Source organism: Protomyctophum bolini, assembly GCF_963924005.1.
Source record: "Protomyctophum bolini genome assembly, chromosome: 14".
NCBI classification, from domain to species: Eukaryota; Metazoa; Chordata; class Actinopteri; order Myctophiformes; family Myctophidae; genus Protomyctophum; species Protomyctophum bolini.
In genome coordinates, this window is record NC_137875.1 from 33,942,824 (window position 1) to 33,965,020 (window position 22,197).

General features: G+C 39.8%; 2 protein-coding genes across 3 annotated transcripts; both read left to right on the forward strand.

The window, feature by feature from the left end:
* Nucleotides 1–2,617: 2,617 nt before the first annotated feature.
* LOC308328046 (alpha-2A adrenergic receptor-like) lies at nt 2,618–3,841 on the forward strand (the record flags this gene model as incomplete). The annotated part of the gene is made up of 1 exon (XM_080781728.1): nt 2,618–3,841. The coding sequence occupies one exon, from the start codon at nt 2,618–2,620 to the stop codon at nt 3,839–3,841; it is 1,224 nt and encodes a 407-aa protein (XP_080637854.1).
* An 11,260-nt stretch (nt 3,842–15,101) lies between these two features.
* smndc1 (survival motor neuron domain containing 1) lies at nt 15,102–21,432 on the forward strand. Of its 2 annotated transcripts, none has more exons than XM_080781531.1 (6): nt 15,102–15,244; nt 18,096–18,215; nt 19,036–19,178; nt 19,530–19,691; nt 19,943–20,096; nt 20,816–21,432. In XM_080781531.1, the coding sequence occupies exons 2-6, from the start codon at nt 18,096–18,098 to the stop codon at nt 20,951–20,953; spliced, it is 717 nt and encodes a 238-aa protein (XP_080637657.1). In that variant the 5' UTR covers nt 15,102–15,244; the 3' UTR covers nt 20,954–21,432. The 2 variants fall into 2 exon arrangements, with proteins under 2 accessions (XP_080637657.1, XP_080637658.1); XM_080781532.1 differs by having other exon boundaries at nt 15,102–15,239.
* Nucleotides 21,433–22,197: the final 765 nt, after the last annotated feature.

Here is a 22,197-nt window from a genome sequence, read left to right on the forward strand (position 1 = left end):
GAATAATGCATTTCAATGAAGGTCCATGTGTGTGCACAAGCAAGAGGTCCCTGATAAAGCCCGAAATGGAGAACCATATCTATTCTTTTCTCTTCAGCATTGAAGAAGGCTGCTTTTGTCGCACTGCACCACAATATAACGCTTTCATCAGTGAGCTAAATGAGATGGTTCAGAACAACAGACAGATTGCATTGTTCATAATCACTATGCATTAATGCCATGATGAGGATGCTGTGGCACCTTTAATGTTTATAATATCCATTAGATGGAAATCATCTTCGACTGACAGCAAGTACTGGTCAGTGGTTAAAAGTGATACGGCTTCATGTGCTACTGATGGTGTAGGCTACTCATTATGAAGAATGTCCAATTCAGAATCATATACAGTAGATCAAGACAAGCGCTGTCATACTTTAGCTATTCTAAAATAGCCGATCTACAAGCACACAATGCGTTGTATCATCGTGGACATGGAACAATATTGATTATTTATTTGATAAATTATTAATAATCTTCAATGTAGTGGAGTATAGGTATAGAGTATCAAGGAATTTATAAATACAAGTAAGGTAAAAGTACCTCAAAATTGTACCCAAGTACAGTATAGTGTAAATGTGCTTTACAATTCCATAATACTAAGCCATGTTTGCAGACAGTGAAGATCCCAACCCTGGGAGGCATATAGCATTATAGGCTAGACGCAGATATTATTACCAGGGAGTGAACAGTGCAGCATGGTTAAAAGTACACAATGATACTTTTTTATTTAGTTCTTTCTCACATGGAAAAGCATTCACCAGTCACCACATATTATGATTAACTAAATAACTGTAATGAGGAGAAGTATGCATTTTATTTTATTTGAACACATATTTGGAATTGCTTACCCTCTTGATATCTCAGTTGCCCCTGTGGTGGCTCAGGGTAGTGGCTGGATGGTATGGTAACCGCAAGCTTCCCAGTTCAAACCTGGGCTCCCCCAGAGTTAGTGTCGAAGTGTCCTTGAGCAAGACACTGAACCCCTAATTGCTCCTGATGTGCTGGTTGGTGCCTTGCATGGTTTCTTCCCCATCAGTGTGTGAATGTGTGTATGAATGGGTGAATGTAATGCACAATCTATGTAAAGCGCCATGGATAAAGGCGATATATAAATGCACCATTTACCATTTATTTACCATTTTCACTATTTTTAAATGTATAGCAGTGTTTTTTTTGTTTTTGTTTTAAACTGGATTCAACATTATAATTAGTTACAACTCACCCATACTTCTATAATGACCATATAATTACCAGATGCAGTGTATAGAATGCATAGCTACCATAGAGGGACAATATTCTTGAATAATCCTACAAAATGCAAGTTATACGCTTGCTGATGTATTATTTGTTTGTTGGGACATGGGAGGCCTGTTGTTATCCAACACTACAAAGAATGTTGAAGAAAAAGAAACTCAATGTATGCAATTGTCTTCCTTATGTATAAAATGTCCTGTCATAGAAAACATGTCCATGAACCTGTAATGTAGGATGTTTACATTTACCCCTGATTTATACAGTTACTTATACTGTATAAGCACCAAAAATAGCAGATACAAGCTCAGAACACATGTGAGCTGATCCACAAGCTATTTTTGGTGCGTATCACTGACATGCAACAAAGTATAAATCACCCTTTAGTAAGATGATAGATATCCCTTACCTTTATGACACTCATTCAATACTCTCAGTGTGGTGTATAGACGTGTTTGGTACTGTATGTGCACCTGAACAACAAATCTGTCTGCCTGCTTCTAAATGGCAACTACTTTAACATTCTTGTATTTGCCCAATATGGCATATCGTATGCTAGCAGATTTGTATGAGAATTTCAAAGGACTTACATTTACAATGTTTACCTTTGCTACCAAAAAGCACCTCTTGAAACTAATTTAGATAACCTCTTATCAAAAGAAGCAAACATTTGTATAAATGACTTTAACACCCACAGATTCCCTACATCCCATACACATTATTTTATGCCAATTCTCTTAATATGAATCAGCACCGCAAAAATACGAATTAAGTAAAACTGTATAAAGCACAGTCTAAATCAATTGCAAGTCAACGGACTACAAGTATTACTAAATATGAAACATTGTTCAAATCATTATTAACAGCTTTACTGGGAGTCACTGGGAGTGAGAGAAATGACTTCTGAATCTCAGCAGCTCAACCCCACCCCTTGCTGTTCTTGCTGATATACTGGAGCCAGCATCACAGATCCTCTCCGATAGAGCCGATATAAAAGACGGATTTTCCACCTTAGCCATACTGGATTAAAAGAGCTAGCCTGCAACGCTTTGAGGAAGACAGGGGATGTCTTTTCTTCATAAACATTGAAAAGTCTTCCATTGGGACCATTCAAGAAGTTTTCAGTCTCAAAGGTCTGTGGATAAATATATATTTTTAAAGATTATATGGAAGTACTGCAGTTTATATTTATTTTTCTTGTTTGTCATTATAAGCACACATTCCTGAAAGGAAACCGGCAAACAAAATAATAATTTCAGCAATGGATATAAATAAATGAAAATCCGGGACTGTTCCACACAGACTGAAAACATCACAGCTCATCCTTATGGATTGCAATAACTTGACCAGTGGAAATGGGACCTTGCCCAGCAAACACCCTTACACGCTGAAGACGTCTGTTCCTCTAACAATACTGGTGGGCATCCTCATTCTGCTGACAGTGTTCGGTAATGTGCTGGTTGTGATTGCCGTGTGCACCAGCCGGGCCCTGAGAGCTCCTCAGAACTTGTTCTTAGTTTCATTGGCGTGCGCGGATATTCTAGTGGCCACTTTGGTCATGCCATTCTCCCTGGCCAACGAGCTGATGGGCAACTGGTACTTTGGTCAGATTTGGTGTGAAATCTACCTGGTCTTGGATGTGCTGTTCTGTACCTCATCCATTGTACACCTGTGCGCCATAAGCCTGGACAGATATTGGTCGATCACACAGCCCATTAAGTACAACCTGAAAAGGACACCACGTAGGATAAAATGTGTGGTTCTTGTACTTTGGATGCTTGCGGCCATCATTTCATTCCCACCGCTCATCTCAATGGAAAAGGAAGTGGCCAGGGACGACGGACCCGTCTGCAAGATCAATGAGGAGAAATGGTACATTATATTCTCCAGTACCGCCTCCTTCTTTGCCCCGTGTGTCATCATGATCCTGGTGTACATAAGAATCTACCAAATTGCCAAGAAAAGAACGAGAGCTCTGCCGGGTGAGAGGGTGAGGAGAAGAGAAAACGGACACACAGGTGACAGGCAGTGTGGCTCGCCGCAGCAGGACCCCCAGGGGAGAGGAGGAGGAGGAGGAGGAGGAGAGAAGGTGGAGGAAGAAGATGAGGGCAGAGAGGTGGACGGAGTAGACGTGGAAGACGAGGGCTCGTCGTCTGACGGGAACGAAAACACCCTGTGCTCCCCCAAGAGGATGAAGGTCAAGAAGAAGCCCAAAGGGGCACCGGTGCAGCCGGGAGAGCACTCCCCAAAGACAGACGGTGCGGCGAAAGTGAGCAGGTGGAGTAGCCGTTCCAACAGGGAGAAGCGCTTCACCTTTGTTCTGGCAGTGGTCATGGGAGTGTTTGTTCTGTGCTGGTTCCCCTTTTTCTTCACCTATACACTCACTGCTCTGTGTCACCTCTGCTGTGTGCCAAAGACACTGTTCAAAATGTTCTTCTGGTTTGGATACTGCAATAGCTCATTAAATCCTGTCATATACACCATATTTAACACCGACTTCAGACGGTCTTTCAAAAAGATACTCTGTAAAAGGGACAGGCGGGGTTTATGACATTTGTTTTTACATTACAGATGAACATCTAAACTTAAAGTATATGACATTATATTAGATTATTTAGGACGGTAAATATAGGTGATATAGGTCTTAATATAATATGTGCTCACTTGTAAATATTAATTTCTAGTACATTTTAGAATTAAAGCGTTCGATTCAAGTGTAAAATGAATGTGAACTATAGAATATTTAGCCTTTCAATTCCATATCAGTTTACAACTATTTCATAATCTTTGATGTCATGCAAATAATATGTTATGTGTAACACTTGTTAGAGTGCTACATTAAGTATACACTGTATATATAATATAGTATATATAATCTAATCTATACTATATACTAATCTATAATGTGCTATCTATATGAGGTTTTTATATGGCTGTCATGGGATTTGTACCGTTTTTATTGTCAAAGTGTCATGTTAGTGGTGTATATTATATAATGACAGCACATGAATCTCAGCACATGCAATCTGATACTAGTTTAAATCATGAGGAAACTTTGACATGCACCCATTGAACCCTACTGTATATACTTCATCTCCTTTTATCCCTGTACACTAAAATCTCTTTGCAGAAACTATTACATTACATACTATTTAACATTATAATATGGACACAAGGGTTCTATGGTTTTGTTTTATTTTATTTATTGATTTTACAGTGGCATGCCATGGTGTATTTTGTATTATCATCTCAGTAGTGGAAGACTGCACTTTTGTACCACAGACACCATCCATGAAATGCTCCCTGGTGTTTTGGAATGTTGTTTTTTTTTATAATTAAAATAAAAATTGCATTGACAGATGCATATGCAATAGCTATTTGCTATAAGGAAAAGAAGTGCCTGACCAAGTCAAAGTCGTTTCCAAATTGTATCATTCGCCAGCTCTGATGAAGACAAGCTTGTGAGAACAAAACAAAAAACAATTATACGCAAAAAGAAAATTATGCCTAGGAGGTAAGGTTGGCACAACAATATGCTAGTTCAGCAAGCAGTCCGGTTGGAGATATCATTAAATCCTTCCCTGAAGTCAAACATAGAGCAATTTAAATGTGATTGGCTGCCGGGAATTATCACCATGAGGTAATTTTCACACAAGATTACCAGCATGTTGAGTGGCAAAACAATGGATCAGTTATCACCAAATTCTCTATAGCATAGTACCGGTACTTATATACTTTCTCTTTATTTCAGGCTCTTAGATCAATAATGGTCTCAGACCTTGGAATGCAATGTTTGTGGTTCCTTTAAGTTCATTGTAAGAGTTCAAACATACCTTTCTTATATTAATTATTGAATGTAATAAGCACAGTGACTTTCTTCCCTGCATTCTGGAGATTTTAATTTCCTGTGCTATTTGGGTTCAGCAGTGTCTCCGGTCTTAAAATACAACATCTATTACTCACCACAAATGGTAAATACAGAGCCATTACTGATCGGGTTCCCACGACAAATCTGACATATGAAATATTAATCTTGTAGCCTCACTAAAATGTTGCTGACCAGTGGAAAGCATGTGTTGAATCTTCTGTCGCACGATTAGACAATACCAACTAACTTCCTCATTGCTCTACCAATGTAAGATTGAAGATGGCTGATGTTTATTATTTATGATAACGTTTTGGTGATACATGATATGGGATCAAGGATGATGACTGAATGAATGAATACATTTCATACATATTCATGCAATATTAAAGGTAGTGTGAGTGATTTTCTTTGGTTAAAATAAGTTTTAAAAAGCTCTATATTGCTATAGAGTGTTTGTTCAGTAACATGAGTCTCCATGTCTCTCCAGCTTTTAAAAATTAAGCTCATAAATAGCTACTCTCTCTTGATTGGCTGAAATGTTGTCACCTACCTGAAAATGTATTTTCTGTTTATTAGAGAGTTGGAGAGACAAGGATACCCTAGCTGTTACTGAACAAACACTCTATGGCAATGATAACTATCAGAATATAGTGGTTTAACCTTTTAACAAAAGACTTTTCATTTTAACCAAACTATATCACTTACACGCGTTATTATGTATCACACCGCAGTTCTATAGGAAAGCCCTGCTGTGATTGGCCAGTAGTCGTTGTGATTGACAGTTCTCGTTTTTGCGACCAGTCATTAGTCCTACAACTACAACCTATCTCAAACCCTCACCCTAAACCTAGCCTCCCATGGGGCAGCACACCTAAACCTAACCTTAACCCATGTCTAACCAATGACTAGTCTAAACTAAGTATGCACCCCCCTAAACCTAACCCGAAAGGCCTAACCTCAGTAAAACTATGCCTTCCCGGGAGCCAATCAGACACATGGTGAGGCGGGTCTACCCTAGAACGTTGGGTGGGATTCATAATCACGCCACTTACACTACCTTTAACCGCTTTCAACCTGGCACGCTTATTTGCGGTTTCCAAAATGATTTTATTTCACAACGTGTCACACTGCAATGCATTGTGAGCTTGTAAATCGGCTAGTTTGGCTTTTTCTAAGTTGATGTTAATGAACGTAATAATTATTCATCACCCATGAGCAGTGAACAATATCCAGTGTTTTTCCCCCGAAAACTCAATATGATTTTGTAGTTAAAAATCTTAAAATATGTCTTCTAACCCACATCTGTGGATATTGAGCGATTAGAATTCATCGTGATTTCCCTCTAAATGGATCAATTAGCAACTTTGATCAGCATGCCATATGCTTGACTACATGAATAAATTAAAATATGTATTATATCCAGGAGCTTATGAAGTTATCTATGAAATCTTTCAGTTCAGTTTAATCTGCAACATATTTTATATGTAGTGGAGGTCCTGCATATCTCTCTCCTGCATCTCTATCTCTCTCTCTCTCTCTCTCTCTCTCTCTCTCTCTCTCTCTCTCTCTCTCTCTCTCTCTCTGCTAAGTGGTCCTTGGCCTAAAACACATTGAAGACCCCTGTATTATTATTGGCTCAAGGAGACTGGAGAAAATCATATAAATAATGATAAATCTGAAATATTTCACTTTAGCTATTAGTTTGTTAAACGCAATAGACTTCCATCCCACAAAACCATTGTCACAGGGAACTAGCAGCCACTTGTAAATGGATGTTTTGCATTGTGTGTTCCATTTATAATTTATCTGCAGCATTTATAAGTATAATTCAATTCAACCTTCATTAAGTTCCCTCTGATTAGATTAGATTTCACATCCCCACCCCAGTGCACAGTTGCTTAGCCTTAGACTGTTGCTATTTCCAGAGAGCACACACATTCTTGTTTGCTGTCTGCTATATAAGAAGAAGGACCACCATCAATGATTTATTTCACACTGCAAAGGTCATCTCAAAGAGTCACAATTTATGTCTATGACACACACGATGGCTTATAAAACTATTTCATAAGCTGCCTCATACAGTTCCCATAGCTTTCACATTCCTGTTTATTATTTTCCATACAATTACATTTCCTGTTAATTTATCCATTAACTCAGAGAGTGTACAAATGAAACCAAATGGACCCATATACCGTAGGTTCATTTGTATCAGTTAAATGAACACTTTATAGGATTTTACTGTGTAATGTACCCACCCACAGCACAGTAAGTGTTCCTATAGTACCGATTTGTGCATCTTAAAAATAAATGGTAAGCTCTGAGGCTTTGTAATACCAGTGGAAGAAAGGGAAAAGAACGTCATGACAAAGGATTCTGCCTCTGAGATGCACCAGATTAGCCTACCACAGGCCTGAGGCGTGCATGGTGGAACTCTCTTTTGATGAGTCACAACATCATCAGTGTATATATCATAGTCACTGATGAAAGGTGGATCATTGTTTTTGAGGCAGTACAGTCAACAGTGTGGGCTGTGCTCTTCTCTATTTGCTCTGTCTTGAACTGATAAGCATCACTCAGTTTAGATATTTATGTAGTATGGGTGCCTGGTGGCTCAGCCAATTAATGCACCGTTATGCTCTTTGTTAGCACGAGGACCCGGGTTCAAATCTGACCACCATCTTATCTTGCATGTTTCTCCTCTCTCTGTGACCTTCCTGTCTCTCTAGTCTACACTCACTGAATAGAATACAAATTGTAAAAGAAATTACAAAATACTCATTGCTTACTACAGTAGTTGACATCAAGGTAGACACCTGCAACTGTTCAAATGTCTTTGAGAACACCTAAACTATGGTCATTATTTGCACAATGCCTTGAAGGGCAGTAAGCTGACTCATATACAGTAACCTCCTTTCAAACTAGTCCATTTTTTATTTTTACCATCGGGCGCCGTTGTGTCGTGCAGTACGGAATCTCCTTCCATGTGACAACACAGTGTCACTGTGTATTGGTTTACAAACCAAGTGCAAAAGCAAGTAAAAAAGTAATAAAATGCTTGTCAGAGAGGGACTCATGACCCTGGTGGGAATCATAAGCCCATGGGGAGTTGAGAGAGCCACACAGCAGAGGATGTTGAATTAACCAACCATAACAAATGCTCTCTGCGATATTGATATTAGTATGTCTACGTGAGGCTTTACCCCAGGCATAATGAATTAAATTAATTGCAATTTTATAGCTTTTCCAAGTGCTCAAAGCGCTTTACAATGGTTCATTCATTCATACATTGGGATTTGGGAGGTGAAGCGGCGAACAGTCGACGCCAGCGTCCTCACTTCCCACATTCACACACCAAGCTTACACCGACCGACTCATTGGAGGCAGTGTAGGGTTCAGTGTCTTGCCCAAGGACACTTCGACATGTGGACAGGAGGAGCCGGGGCGCTCTTATCATCGTACATGAATCATCATGAATCATCTCATACTGGCCAATCAGAATGCCTGTTGTCTGTGATTGGTTAGCTGATTTGCTCGTTTACATATGACGTAAATTTACCCTTCAATGTCAATGGCGTTTAATGTTTTGATGTCATTTCTCCGTTCATCGTCAATGGCAAAACTTGAGATGGGCGGGGACACTTAATGACCATAGGTAAGAGTAGGAACGAAGATTGCTCGGTAGACAGAGATCTTTGCCTTCTGGCTCAGCTCTCTTTTCATCACAACAGTGCGGTACAGCGACTGCAATACCACCCCTGCCGCTCTGATTCTCCGGTTGATCTCCTTCTCCGTCCTGCCCTCACTCGTGAACAAGACCCCGACATACTTGAACTCCTTCACCTGGGGTGATGTCTCATTCGCTATTTGGACTGCACAATCCATCAGTTTCCTGCTGAGAACCATGGCCTCAGATTTAGAGATAATCAAAATAGTTGGCCAGTGATACTGAGAAGCTGAACCCATCCATTCCCCACCCAGGAAGTGTTGCTGTAGCGTGTTATGTGTTTACAATTGGGCCACTGAGAGAAAGGGAGTGTGGTGTGGAATTGCAAGTCAATGTAAAAGCACATCGAAAATACCTTATTCATTTCAAAACATCTGTGACGTAAATACCCTGCATTTTTACAAAGCACTATGCACAAGAAATTAGAAAACATAAAGAAACTAGCAACTGTTTGTTGTGAAACGTATGACAGAAACAAAGATGTAGGCTAACTATTGAGCCGCTTTGAATAAGTGACAAGCACAAGGGACAAAAAGCATAGCATTCATAGTGCAAAAAGGGGAACATCCGACTAGCAGCAGTCAAACAAAAGAAACATGTTTCGACCCTCTGGCCTCCATCAGGGCCAAAATATGTTCATTGTTTGACTGTTGCGCTATGCATTAATATAAGCATTTAACGTAGTTAATGAGTGCATTCTTCATGTTTAAGCCTCTGCACCCGTTATGAATTATGATTATGTGCCAATCCTTTGCTCGGAAACTCAAAGCACTACAGTATACTGTGTAGCCTTGTCAAAACCAAGATAATGTAAAACTTCCTATGTCCATGACCTAGTAGACTGTAAGTTCTCTTCGTGACACCACAGCCAAGCTGTGTAGCTCTTTTTAGTCAGACAGTGTATGATTGAATGAGGACCATAGGCTTCGCCCCCTAGTGGTCGGTTTGCAATGAAACCATAGGCATTTTAAGCTCCTGGCAGCTCCATCTTGGATGCCTTTCTAGATGTTTGTTTTTCATAAGAATTTAGTATGTTATTTAGTATTTAGTACTGGACCCTCATCTGGTTTGACAGACAGGTGTGTGTGCCATCAGGGTGGTGTGTGACAATCCGGTTGAAGTATACCTTGGTACGGCGGCGGCGGACGGGCCCGGGAGAACAATAACGCGACACGAGACAGTATCACGCTAAAAGGTTCACAAGTTTATTATACACATACTGGAAATATATAGCTGGATCCTAATGACGTAACTAACAACCCTTGAGACATATAACAACCACTTACTGCAGCAAGCTGACCTTGCTGTCTGAGATGAGATGTCACCAATAGCTAGTATGCTATACAGTTCATTCAGTACACAATACATTATCAAGTACACTGTGCTCTCACGTACAAGTACACAGCCATGGGCCATCAGATTATAACACCCACTAGTAAAATAATCCAAAATCTCTTCTATCAATTATTTGGGGTTTCAACCATATACTGACATATAACTATCTAATAGTGGTTTCATTGCAAACCGACCACTATGGGGCGAGCCAAATTAGTTTGCGATGGTTTTTGAAAACCTTATGCCCATACCTATCACCATGCCAAAATTCAAAAAGTAGTTACCAAGTGCATAATTGTTAGGATTTTTTACATATTCAATCCCAGTTTATAGGCATTTTAGCTCATTTTAGCCACTGTGGACGCCATCTTGAAAATGATGCCTGTCTGGTTGTTATTTAGCACACCCAATAGTAACAGAATCCCAAAAAATCTCTTTTATCAATTATTTTTGTTTTCAACCATACCTATGTCTAATATTTGAGTCTGTGTAAACAGACCACTAGGGGTGCGACCCCAGCGACCCCAGCTAATAGTCTTATAGTCTGTGGAGTTGTGTCGTTTATCCAAAATGCATGCATTGACATAATTACATGATTCTATTCTTTTATTGCATTGTTTATTATTTGTAAATAATCACCTAAAAACTATTCTGTCAAATATAACGTTATCTCCTCAGGATTTAACTGACATACTGACAGATAAAAGGAGGTCTGTCAAACCGGGTGCTGTGGACAGTGATAAAGTACATCAATAATTGGGAGCTTGATCTTAGAGGTTAGTATGTGCACATGAGTGAGTGTGAGTGTGAGTGTGAGTGTGAGTGTGAGTGTGAGTGTGTGAGTGTGTGTGTGTGTGTGTGTGTGTGTGTGTGTGTGTGTGTGTGTGTGTGTGTGTGTGTGTGTGTGTGTGTGTGTGTGTGTGTGTGTGTGTGTGTGTGTGTGTGTGTGTGTGTGTGTGTGTGTGTGTGTGTGTACGTACATGCATGCATGTACAGTATGTAATTGAGCAGTTGTGAAGGTATAGAATGTAAGCCAGTCTCCTCAGGAACTATGGCTGTGGTCCAGAAGCAAGATGTGGGGGGTTGGGGTTAGGGGGTCGGGGCCTTGTGCAGGGGAGTAGATGAGGAGGCCAGACTGAAATTGGATACGATCGATAGCCTGGACAGGGCGAGCTAAGGAAGAATTGTGGTGTCTCTGTAATGGGAGATTTGTCAGAGGAGCTCGGATTGCTAACAATGAGGATTTGCTGGAGGAGCAAAGTTTCTACCAGAGTATGTCCACTCTCCAGTGCTGATAGATGTGATTACTGTACCAAGACATGCCAGTGGTTTAATAGCAGCAACACAGATAAGAGTTACAGAATAAATTATTCTTTCTTTCCCTCATGCAAGGGACAACAATAAGGGCGGGTGTCCCATGCCCTCAGTACAAGTGGGCTCTAAGAGGCCCTTACAAGCTGCTCAAATATTTTCACAGCCTAATTTAGCCTATTGTCAGGTTTGGCAACTTGGTATACAGGGAAAAAGGAGGGGACTAAGTATAGACCCCTGGAGGACACCGGTCTTTAATTGTATCATGTGAAATGGCAAACAGTTCAATGTAGTAGTAAGTAGTGACTGAAAGCCAGGCAAGGCAAACGCTAGAACTATAGCCTCAAAACACAGTCACCCTGGGCGCAATTCCGGCGAACTCCTAACAGCCTCTACCAAATTCCTAAACGTAACCTCAGTAAAACTATGCCTAACCCTAAACTTATTTCTAATCTTATCGTCAGTAAAACAAATACAACAATATCAATCAATCAATCAATCAATCAATCTTTATTTATATAGCACATTTCAGACAACGAGTGCAGTTCAAAGTGTCTATTTTCTCCTCTTTTTTCAGTTTCACTGTTTATCCTTTATTCTGTATGAGTTATTTTGATTGATTGATTGAAATATTTATTAACAGTTTGCAGAATTACAGTACATTTCAAGCACAAACTCAATACAAAGACTGTTAACTGTGAGTGGACGACCTAATTAAGCATTACACTTGTTTACAAGAGGGTCCACCATGTTCAATTCATCAAAACGTACAAATAGACACTTCTAAATAGTCAAAGAACAGAACAGGAATTCATCATGAAGGAGGTGAAAAGGGAAAAGAAACATATACAGTGAGGGGAAAAAGGGGGGGGGGGGGGTGGTGGGTTGGGGAGGATTCATATTTTACAGGGGCCAGTTTCGAATTGCAGCCGTCCGTAGGTGCCCTTCTCTCTCCCTTTTATAAGCACTGTCAATAGTGAGCAAAAGGCTGAGAGTAATGATTGGTTATTTGACAGAAAGCCAGGAAGATCATGATTGTAGTCTCAAATAATGTCTCTCTTTCATTATGCTGTGCATTAATGTCCATTATGTACAACATTTACGCTTCACCTTCCACACTGAAGTCTCTTGATGCAGTTCATCACTTCTGTGTGGTTTATTACTGCTGATGGGTCTCATCATTGTATTTCATATGGAAAACTGGGTTGGCTGCCTCTCCATTCGAAGAGATCACACTCATCACAGAGTATTTTATTTATTCATAAGGCCTTTGTGTGGCAAGCTCCCAATGTATTTGCATTCACTTTTAAGTTTTAGTGCTATATAGGATACGTATCAGACACACACACAGAGTACACACATTTTCTAACACACATTAAACACTTTTTATTAGTGAGTTGTGAAAGAGCACTTTCACCATTTATGCTCCTATAGCTTCAGTACCCTCTGAAACTGGATCATCTGGACTCCATAGAGATCAACGTGCTGCTGCACCTGCTTCAAGTAGCCCTGTCTACCCCTGTGATGTTAAAGGAGAATTCCATACTCAATGAATTGCATTGAATTGCATTGAATTGAATGGGGCTATGGGGTGTTGTGCTAATTCGCTTATTTCCATCGCTCAAAGAAAATGTAAATAGTATCCCAAGCGGCACACTTTACAACTTATTTCGATGGAAATAAGCAAATTAGCACAAAAGCCCAACCCCCATTGACGGCTTATGGTAGGGGAAATAGCCAATAATGCACTTTTGCACAAAATAACACCTGGACCTCTTTGGTGGGGACATAACAACTATAGGTAAATAAAGGTAAGAAATCCTTCTAGCATGGAATTCTCCTTTATGTGATTTTTGTTGTTATTTTTACAGTTTGTTTTTTGTTTGTATGCCTACCATTTGTAACTGCAGTTGTATTTGTTGTAGGATACTGTAATCAGCGTATCCATGTAAAAGAGAGCCTGCTTTCAGTGGTCTACCCTGGAAAAATAAGTTAATATTGATGAATTGAAGTGATTGGATAAAATTGGTATTGCAACCTGAAATATATTTCCCGTTTACTAAAGAGGTGGAGAAATTAACAAACAAGCTAATCAATAGCAATGATTACTATGGCAATATAGAGCTATTTTACACTTACTTTAACAAACAAACAAAAACCACATAGGCTACCGTTCTTTTACTTTGGCTACTTTGAGAATATTTTGATGCCAATACTTTTGTATTTTGACTCAGAACTTTTACCCTGTGGTTACCCTGTTTTACCTGAGTCCAAAAGTCTTCAGTCATCAGTGCTTTCAGCTGCAGCCTGTATTGGGTGGTTAACATGTACTGTAGGTCCATCTGCTGGCAGCTTGCAGATGAAATCCCCAAATGTTGACATCTGTTTGCCAGGCGCCAGCATTCATATACTGTAGATCCACATGCAGTTCTGATCATAATTATATAACATCGGTGTCGGGGGGAAACCATGTATGTCCAAAACCATTCCTTTTTGTTATTAGGCTATTATTATTATTTTATTGAAATCATGACAATAGCCATACACTTGTTGTTGAAGTATAGTGCATCATCAATTTAGAAAAACTATGAGGTTTATGACTGACAGCAACAATGTCTGCTGATTACTGGGATACCAAATACCAAATGTTATAGCTATGCCTACTGTACCACTGTTATGTTTTATAACGACATTATAGTTGCACATTGCTGACCTGGTAAGACAGGGTTGTTCCTTTTCCCCCCTAGTTCCTTAATTTTTTAAGCAATCAAACTGAACTGAGTGGTACTGTACTGTACTGTACTGTACTGTACTGTACTGTACTGTACTGTACTGTACTGTACTGTACTGTACTGTACTGTACTGTACTGTACTGTACTCCTCCCTGGCCTGTGTGTGTGTGTGTGTGTGTGTGTGTGTGTGTGTGTGCGCAACAGTGACACTTGGCGGTCAACAAACGCTATTTCCGTACTCGAACAGACACAGACCCACCCAGCCAGCCAGGGACACACATTGCTGTCTATAGGAGTGGCTATAGCACTAGATTAGGGACCCTGGGGTACCGACGTCCAAACTTCAGAAAAGGTAAACTAGGGTTCCGAAAGGGGCTAGTTTGAGACTTAACATCCAATAAATGTGTGTTCATTACGAAACATTCACTGTTAAATAAAAAATAGCAAAATATAGGAATCAATTTTGACAATGCCTGAATTTCCCCGCTATATAGCAGAACATTTGTCAAGGTTCACGGTTCACCCATTCAGACTTGAGACCGATGATCCACAAAATTAGAGGTGGACTGGAACAAATGTCTGGTGATGTGGTTACTAAATCAGTGGTTTTCAAACTTTTTCATTCCAAGGACCACCACATTCATATGTATTTGGCCACGGACCCCAACCAAAAAAAATTGTCCCCCAGAAGAGAAGATTTGTGTTTAAATGTTTAACATTTTGGACTACCTACAGACGTGGTAATACACACTCCGGTTCACTAGGGGGCGCTATGTTCATATACGTTGCTTTTCGAGCCTCCTGGCCTCCAACAACAACAAAAAGAAGAGTACACTTCCGGCTCATTGTCGGTGTTGTGTAAGAAAAGCAGACGGTCGTGCTGTTCGTCTTTACAGCAAAGTAATTAGTTGAAATAATTCAATTAGGATCTGGATGTTTTCAATATTTATAGATAAAATATAAATCTACATATAAAGAGGTAAGGTACGTACACACAATCGTTGCTCTTTGTGATATTAGGTGCTTGCTAATGTTAGCTGTGAATGTGATAAGCTAGGTAGTTGTAGTCAGAAGGCCTCGCCTGTGTTACGGGATATAAGTTACAACAATATACAATGTAAATGATATGGGGATTTTTGTCGTATTTTTGTAATGTTTACATTGATTGACTCTAGCGACATTAGCTGCACTACTAGTTGTAACAACACCGGAAATATACGTGATTGTTGTTGCTGTGCGGTCTCCGAGGCTACTGTGCAAACATTAGCCACCTAGCTAGCGTAGCTGTCTGGTTCTGCCTTAAAACTACATAGGACCAACGGACAAAACGGTTTACTGATGCAGCCCTCAAAGTTACGTATTAAAGTAGTGTACTATTAATAATAATTAAATTGCGGACTTTGGGACTGTATATGTTTTGATTGATTTTTGTAAATGTTTATTTCACAGTATGCAAATGGTACATCTCAAACGAAAGCACAAGTCAATACAGAAACTGTTTATCATCCGGATTTCAGGTGTACTGATACACCTGAAATCATCATATATACAGTTAATATGTATGTGTGTGTTAGGCTGCACAACAGTGACACTTACTTGGTTTTGAAAACCAACCTAATGCTATTTTCATGCTCAGACACAGCCAGCCAGCCAGGCACACAGAAAGCTACTTAATGAAGTGGTTGCACCACTTAAAAAGGGGAAAAACATGTATAGTGTGGGGGGGGGGGGGGGGGACTTAACTTAATTTACAGGGGCCAGCTTCGAATGGCAGCCGTCCGTTGGTGCTCTTTGAGTGCGGTTTTGAAAGAGTCAAGGGATTCACATGTCTCAATGGCTATTGGTAGGGCTTTCCACATTTTAGTGGCATAGGCATGGAATGAATTTAATCACTTCTTTGATCCGAATCTGGGTTGCATGCACATGGTTTGTTGAACTCACTCTGGTGTTGTGAGTGTCGACTTCGTTGACATTAAGGAAGTATTTGAAAGTACATACTACATGGGTATCTTGGTGGTTTAACGAATCTTGTAGACTAGACCCATTGTAAGATGCTGTACTCTGGTCGTCAACCCTAAGCCCACCCATTTTCAACCGCTTATCCATAGTCGGGTCATGGGGGCAAAAGCTCCTCTGGAGCGGATGATATCGCTACGTCATGTTGTAGTATTGTTTTATAGTCTGCAAACTTCCGGAACATCCTTTTCCCTCAAACCGATTTTTCTCAAAAAAAGCTACAGCCAGGCTACAAGTGCTTTTATTGTTATTCTTCCGGTTTGAGGGAAAAGGAAGTTCGGTTTGATTGTTCCTGCCTGATGACTACAAAACAATACTACAACATGACGTAACGATATCATCCGCTCCCGACCGGATCATACTGCACTTTTGGAACAGTGGAAAGTGCCTCCGAGGTGGAAAGCCTGGTGAGGCGAGGTTACCTTTGAGGTGCTGTGGTACCAAGAGCTTCATTATTCAGAGTGAAAGCCCTCCCCACAGCAGTTTATGGGATGGGCGTTGTCAAAGCGTCAGTCTTCGGTGATTGGTTCATACCAACCAATCAGAATAGTTGGAAAGCAGATGACGTCAATCATAACCCGTTTGTTAACCAAACAAACCACAGCCAACGAGCGCTACTAGCATGTGAACAAAAGCGGTAAACTATGTCGGATGGTGATGTTTATAAAACCCGTCGTTTCTGTAAAGAAACTATTTATCATACGCCGATTTAATAGCCAGATTGATACAGTCGTGAGTCACCTCAGTGGGGCAGCCATGTTTGTTGTCTGACGCTTTCGAGTGACGGGCTGATGGCCAATCAGCTGCCGTGATCGGATTTCCGAACGACACTAACACCGCTGTAGGCAGGGACTCCAGACCTGAATCGCCAGAACATATTTTCTTAATGGGCGTGGCTAGCGATTCAGGGCTGGAGCCAGGCTAACCAAGAGCAGTGACGTAAATACTAAATAGGTTTCCAATGTAAAGAGTCCCGGGATGCAGGGATGGTCTTTTAGATGAGTCCCACTTCAACGACGTTAGGAATCATATTTTAACTTGCAGCATTTAACTACCATTTCATTTTATATGGTTATAATGTGTTTATATTCATGTAGAAAACAGAAAAATAAGTGATTATTATAACTAAAGCTAGCAAAATAAACTAGAATAAAAAACGCAGAAGTCGTTTTATTGCGTCCCTTAACTATAAACTGCGTTTTAGGATGCAAAATGCACCCTATTTTAATCTCTGCAAGAGGTGCATGCATAGTTAAAGAAACCTTGTATATACAGCTCCATCTCAATGAATTAGAATATTGTGTGAAGGTTCATTTTCTTAATATAATTCAAAAAGTGAAACTTTAATATATTCTCAATTCATTGTGCATAAAGTGAAGTATTTAAAAACGTTTTTGTTTTAGTCTTGATGATTATGGCGTACAGCTCATGAAACTGTCTCAACAAATTAGAATATTTTACGAGACCACTAAAAAAGGATTTTCTTAAACGAGAAATGTCGACCATTTGAAAAGTATATTAATGTATGCAGTCAATACTTGGTCTGGGCTATTTTTGAACAAATGATTTCATCAATGGGGCGTAGCATGGAGGTGACCAGCCTGTGGCACTGTTGAGGTGTTATGGAAGCCCAGGTTTGCTTGATAACAGTCGTAAATTCATTTGTATTGTTTAGTCTCATGTCTCACACCTTCCTCTTGACAATACAACAAAGATTCTCTGTGGGGTTCAGCTCAGGCCAGTTGGCTTATTTTAATTTTAAGAGCACAATATGAAAGTGGATTGTGTATTTATTTCTTTGTCCGACTCCTCGTTGCAGATGTCAGACGACCTGGTGAAGCAGTTGAGCAGCTATAAAGCACAACTACAGCAAGTAGAAGCTGCCTTATCAACCGACCAAGACAATGAGGACCTCCTCAAACTACAGAAAGACTTACAGGTGTGTGTTTGTTTGTAATACTAATATACTACTGAGGAGTGAGGACCACAATTCCCTACAACTATAGTAGAATATGATAAATGGATGTTGTGAGGACCTCACAGGCACATTTGATTTTTTAATTGTGTTTACAATTCCACCTCAGAAACTATTTGGTTCTCCAAGTACCACCATAATAACAGATGTTAAAATACCTGCCCTTTTTGTTCCATTCCTAACTTAAGCCAATAATGCTGCTGCTCTGACAAAACTCTGTCAAATCACTAATCAGCACAACTGATGATATTTCTAATTAATTAATCCATTCGCAAATCTTCGATTAACGTCTAGGCGTGTTGTCATGCTTATTTCAGCACAGCTGGATAGCCTATTTGAACCAATTGATTGGTCAGAAGAACTACCTGTAGTAATATACAAATTTCATTCCACTTTTTCTTTTTTTCTAGTAGCTAGAACCAGTGGTTGGGAACCTCTGCTTTAGGCTATCTCTGTTTTAAAATGTTGATGTCCTCAGAAGTAGCAGTCTGGGCCCTATCCGCAGCCCTCTGCTGTTTGTTTCTTTTGAATTTGCCTCTGGGGCAGCCGCGCCAGTTTTCATTCCACTAATGTAATGTAACGTTCTAAATGCACCTGCCGACAGATTCAGGAAACTGTTCTTGAGACACACGTAGTAATGCAAACCTAAGTGAGTGGGAGAGATTCAGAGAAGTGGGTACAGACCTTGGTATAAATTACTTAATGGAAGCATATTGTACACAGTATGACTAAAACATGCTGATGAATAGTCAACAACCTTTTTTGGGCTGGATTTCATCCTCAGGAAGTCATTGAGTTGACAAAGGACCTCCTGACCTCGCAGCCCTCTGATGGCGCTTCCAGTGCCAACAGCTCAGATGCAGCTCCCCTCAAACACAACTGGAAAGTGGGGAACACATGCATGGCTGTGTGGACTCAGGATGGACAGTGAGTGTCACTAACCTCTTCTCTCTGGGGGAAAAAACACTGCATGCATTGCAGCCAACTTAGCCTTGGACACTGTTATTTGCCATAGAAAGCCTAGAAGACACAAATAAATAATTATTGTATTCATATCTTCCAATGTTCAATGCCAAAAACACTTATTAAATCGCTAATCGCAATCATTTGTGTGACAATCGTCAAGTAACGTGTCATAATCGTGCCAGCCATACATAGCTCTCAACACATACATGCAAACCCATGTCATTTTGTATATTGTTATTATATATATATATATATATAGGGCTGGATTCTGCGACTTTTACTCACCTGCTTACAGACGTGATTCTTTAACAGGTTGTATGAGGCTGAGATTGAGGAGATAGATGGAGAGAACGGCACAGCAGCCGTCACCTTCAGTGGCTACGGCAACGCTGAGGTGATCCCACTGCAGAACCTCAAGCCGCTAGAAGAGGGGAAACGGCATGATGGCGATGGAAGTGGACAACCCAAATCCAGGTAATAAGACCACCAAACAAGGCCCTTGATCATTGTATACATTACCTTAAATCATACACACAGTACCACCATCTTAAACATGTTTATGTCCGTTTTGTTGTGTAAAACTATAGTCTTTATACTGTATGTTGTTGTGAGCACTAATCTCATCTCACATTTGTCAATAATTACGTGGTTCTGGATGTTATCATAGATAATTGTCAAGATTGAAGTGCCCCAACCATTTCCCTTCTTTGTTTGTGCTTTTGCAGGAAAGAGCAAATAGCAGATCAGAGAGAGTACAAGAAGAAGAAGGCACAGAAAAAAGTGGCAAGAATGAAGGAGTTGGAGGCGGAGAGAGAGGACCAAAAGTCCAAGTGGCAAACTTTCAACAATAAGGCTTACTCGAAGAACAAGAAAGGACAGGTAACTGTCTCCGTTCTTTGTATGGCTCAGCTTATTCGAGTATAATTGTTGGAAACCATTGAAAATGGACGAAGTGCTCCTTTTTAAATCAGAACATATCCTATTTTCCAGAAGTAATCGATTTCTTGTAGCAAATGGCGTTCGATTGTTCTGCTTCAGAGCTGGAGGTAGCAGAGACTAAAATGTGGGATTCTCTCTGGGAGTAACAAAGATTGATAGGATCAGGAACGAGTACATCAGAGGGACAGCAGATGTTTTGGAGATATCATATAGCCATAGAGGCAGGGCTTAAAGTTCTCAGTCCTGGGGACTGATTTCAGTCATTAGGGGTCATTTAATGAGATCAGTGCAGATTTGCAAAAAAAAACATTTTCAGTCTTCGCATTGTTAGACACATAGGCTTAGACACATACAGAGGAGGTATAGTGAGTATATGGGTAGAAGGATGTTTAGGTTGGAACTGCCAGGCAGGAGGACTAGAAAAAGACCAAAGAGAAGATTTATGGATGTACTGTAGTGAAAGAGGACATGAAGTTAGTTAGGCACATGATTTGCTGTGGCGACCCCTGAAGGTAAAAGCCAAAAGGAAAAGGTGTAACTAAGAAATACATCATAACCGGAGTGGGCTGAAAGCTGTAGCTTGTGTAGTGTTTCTAATTCATTCAGTTCACGTAATTCATAAAGGTCCATTATAACGACATTTCTCTTGAATCCTGCAGGTAAAAAGGAGCATATTTGCATCTCCAGAGAGCGTCAACGGTAAAGTGGGAGTAGGAACGTGTGGCATTGCAGACAAGCCTATGACCCAGTATCACGATACGTCAAAATACAATGTCAGGCATCTGATGCCACAGTGACCGAATATGTTCTGTAAATATTACTTATCCCTTCTGTATACCAGCTTGCCATTGTGTTTATATATGAGATTTAACGTCAAGTTGCTCAAGTAAAGAAAGGCTTTAAAATGGATCGCTTGCAACTCCATTGGTTGACTTACTAGAGCAGTTTTCTTATATAGATATAACTGAATTGGCCCCCACAATAGAATGTTGTATAAAAACAGCACATGTTTAGTCATAGTATTCAGTCTTGTTCATTTTTTGGTTATCACAGAAAACAAATACCTGCTATGATTTGTATTTAACATAAACAACATACTTGTTTGGGTTAAGATTTGAATTGATGGCAGGTTGAACTGGTTTTTAAATCTTGTCCAGTTCCGTTCCGTTTTGTTATATGAAAATTTTAAAGCAAATCTCACAGTGCTATATTTACGTTTCCTTTTTGTATATTTACCAGTGAAATAAACATTGTTTTGGGTTTGTTTTTGAAATATGTTTTTGTTCTGCCTCCATTTTTTGCCCTTATGTGTAGCCTGATATTATCAGACTGAAGCAAGAAGCCTCACTCAGTGGAGTGGAGTCTATGGGCTGGAACCTGGCACTAGCCATCAGTTCCTATAGGTGGCAGCAAAGCTTCACAACTCAAACTACTGCCAACAGTTGCGCATCAATGCACAGTACTATTTCTAATCAATATTGGGGATGAAGTCTACTTTTCTGACAGATACAATTATATAATGTCTTATTTGAGATGTAATGTTTTAATTCGGAATGAATACAAGTAAATGCTGTACAGTGTCGATATAAAATGAAAGTTGCATGGAACATTTACATTTTCTGAATAAAATGTCATTCATTGTTTGTGATGACGCAGGAAAACCCCGCCCGTATGTGTTTGGTATCTGCTCTCAATAAGGAATCTCCTGTATTGACTGAACATCTGCACATTGATCCATTTATCGGCTTAAAAAAAATGTTATTTTAATATCGAGTATATATTGATGGTCTTCATTGTACTGGAATAATTTGTGTCAAATTGGACATATCCATAAAGTCATTTGTGGACAGGATATGTACAGAATATATGTGTGTGTGTGTGTGTGTGTGTAGATATTTTGTAGCCCTATTAGACCTTAATTGCCAAATGTTCATATGTTTTAATTGTGTAGGCTATCTAATAACTTAAATACTGTTTTATGTTTGAGGGGTGCTAGCCCCTCTTATGCTCAGCTTTGTGTGTGACTGTGTGTACCACATAA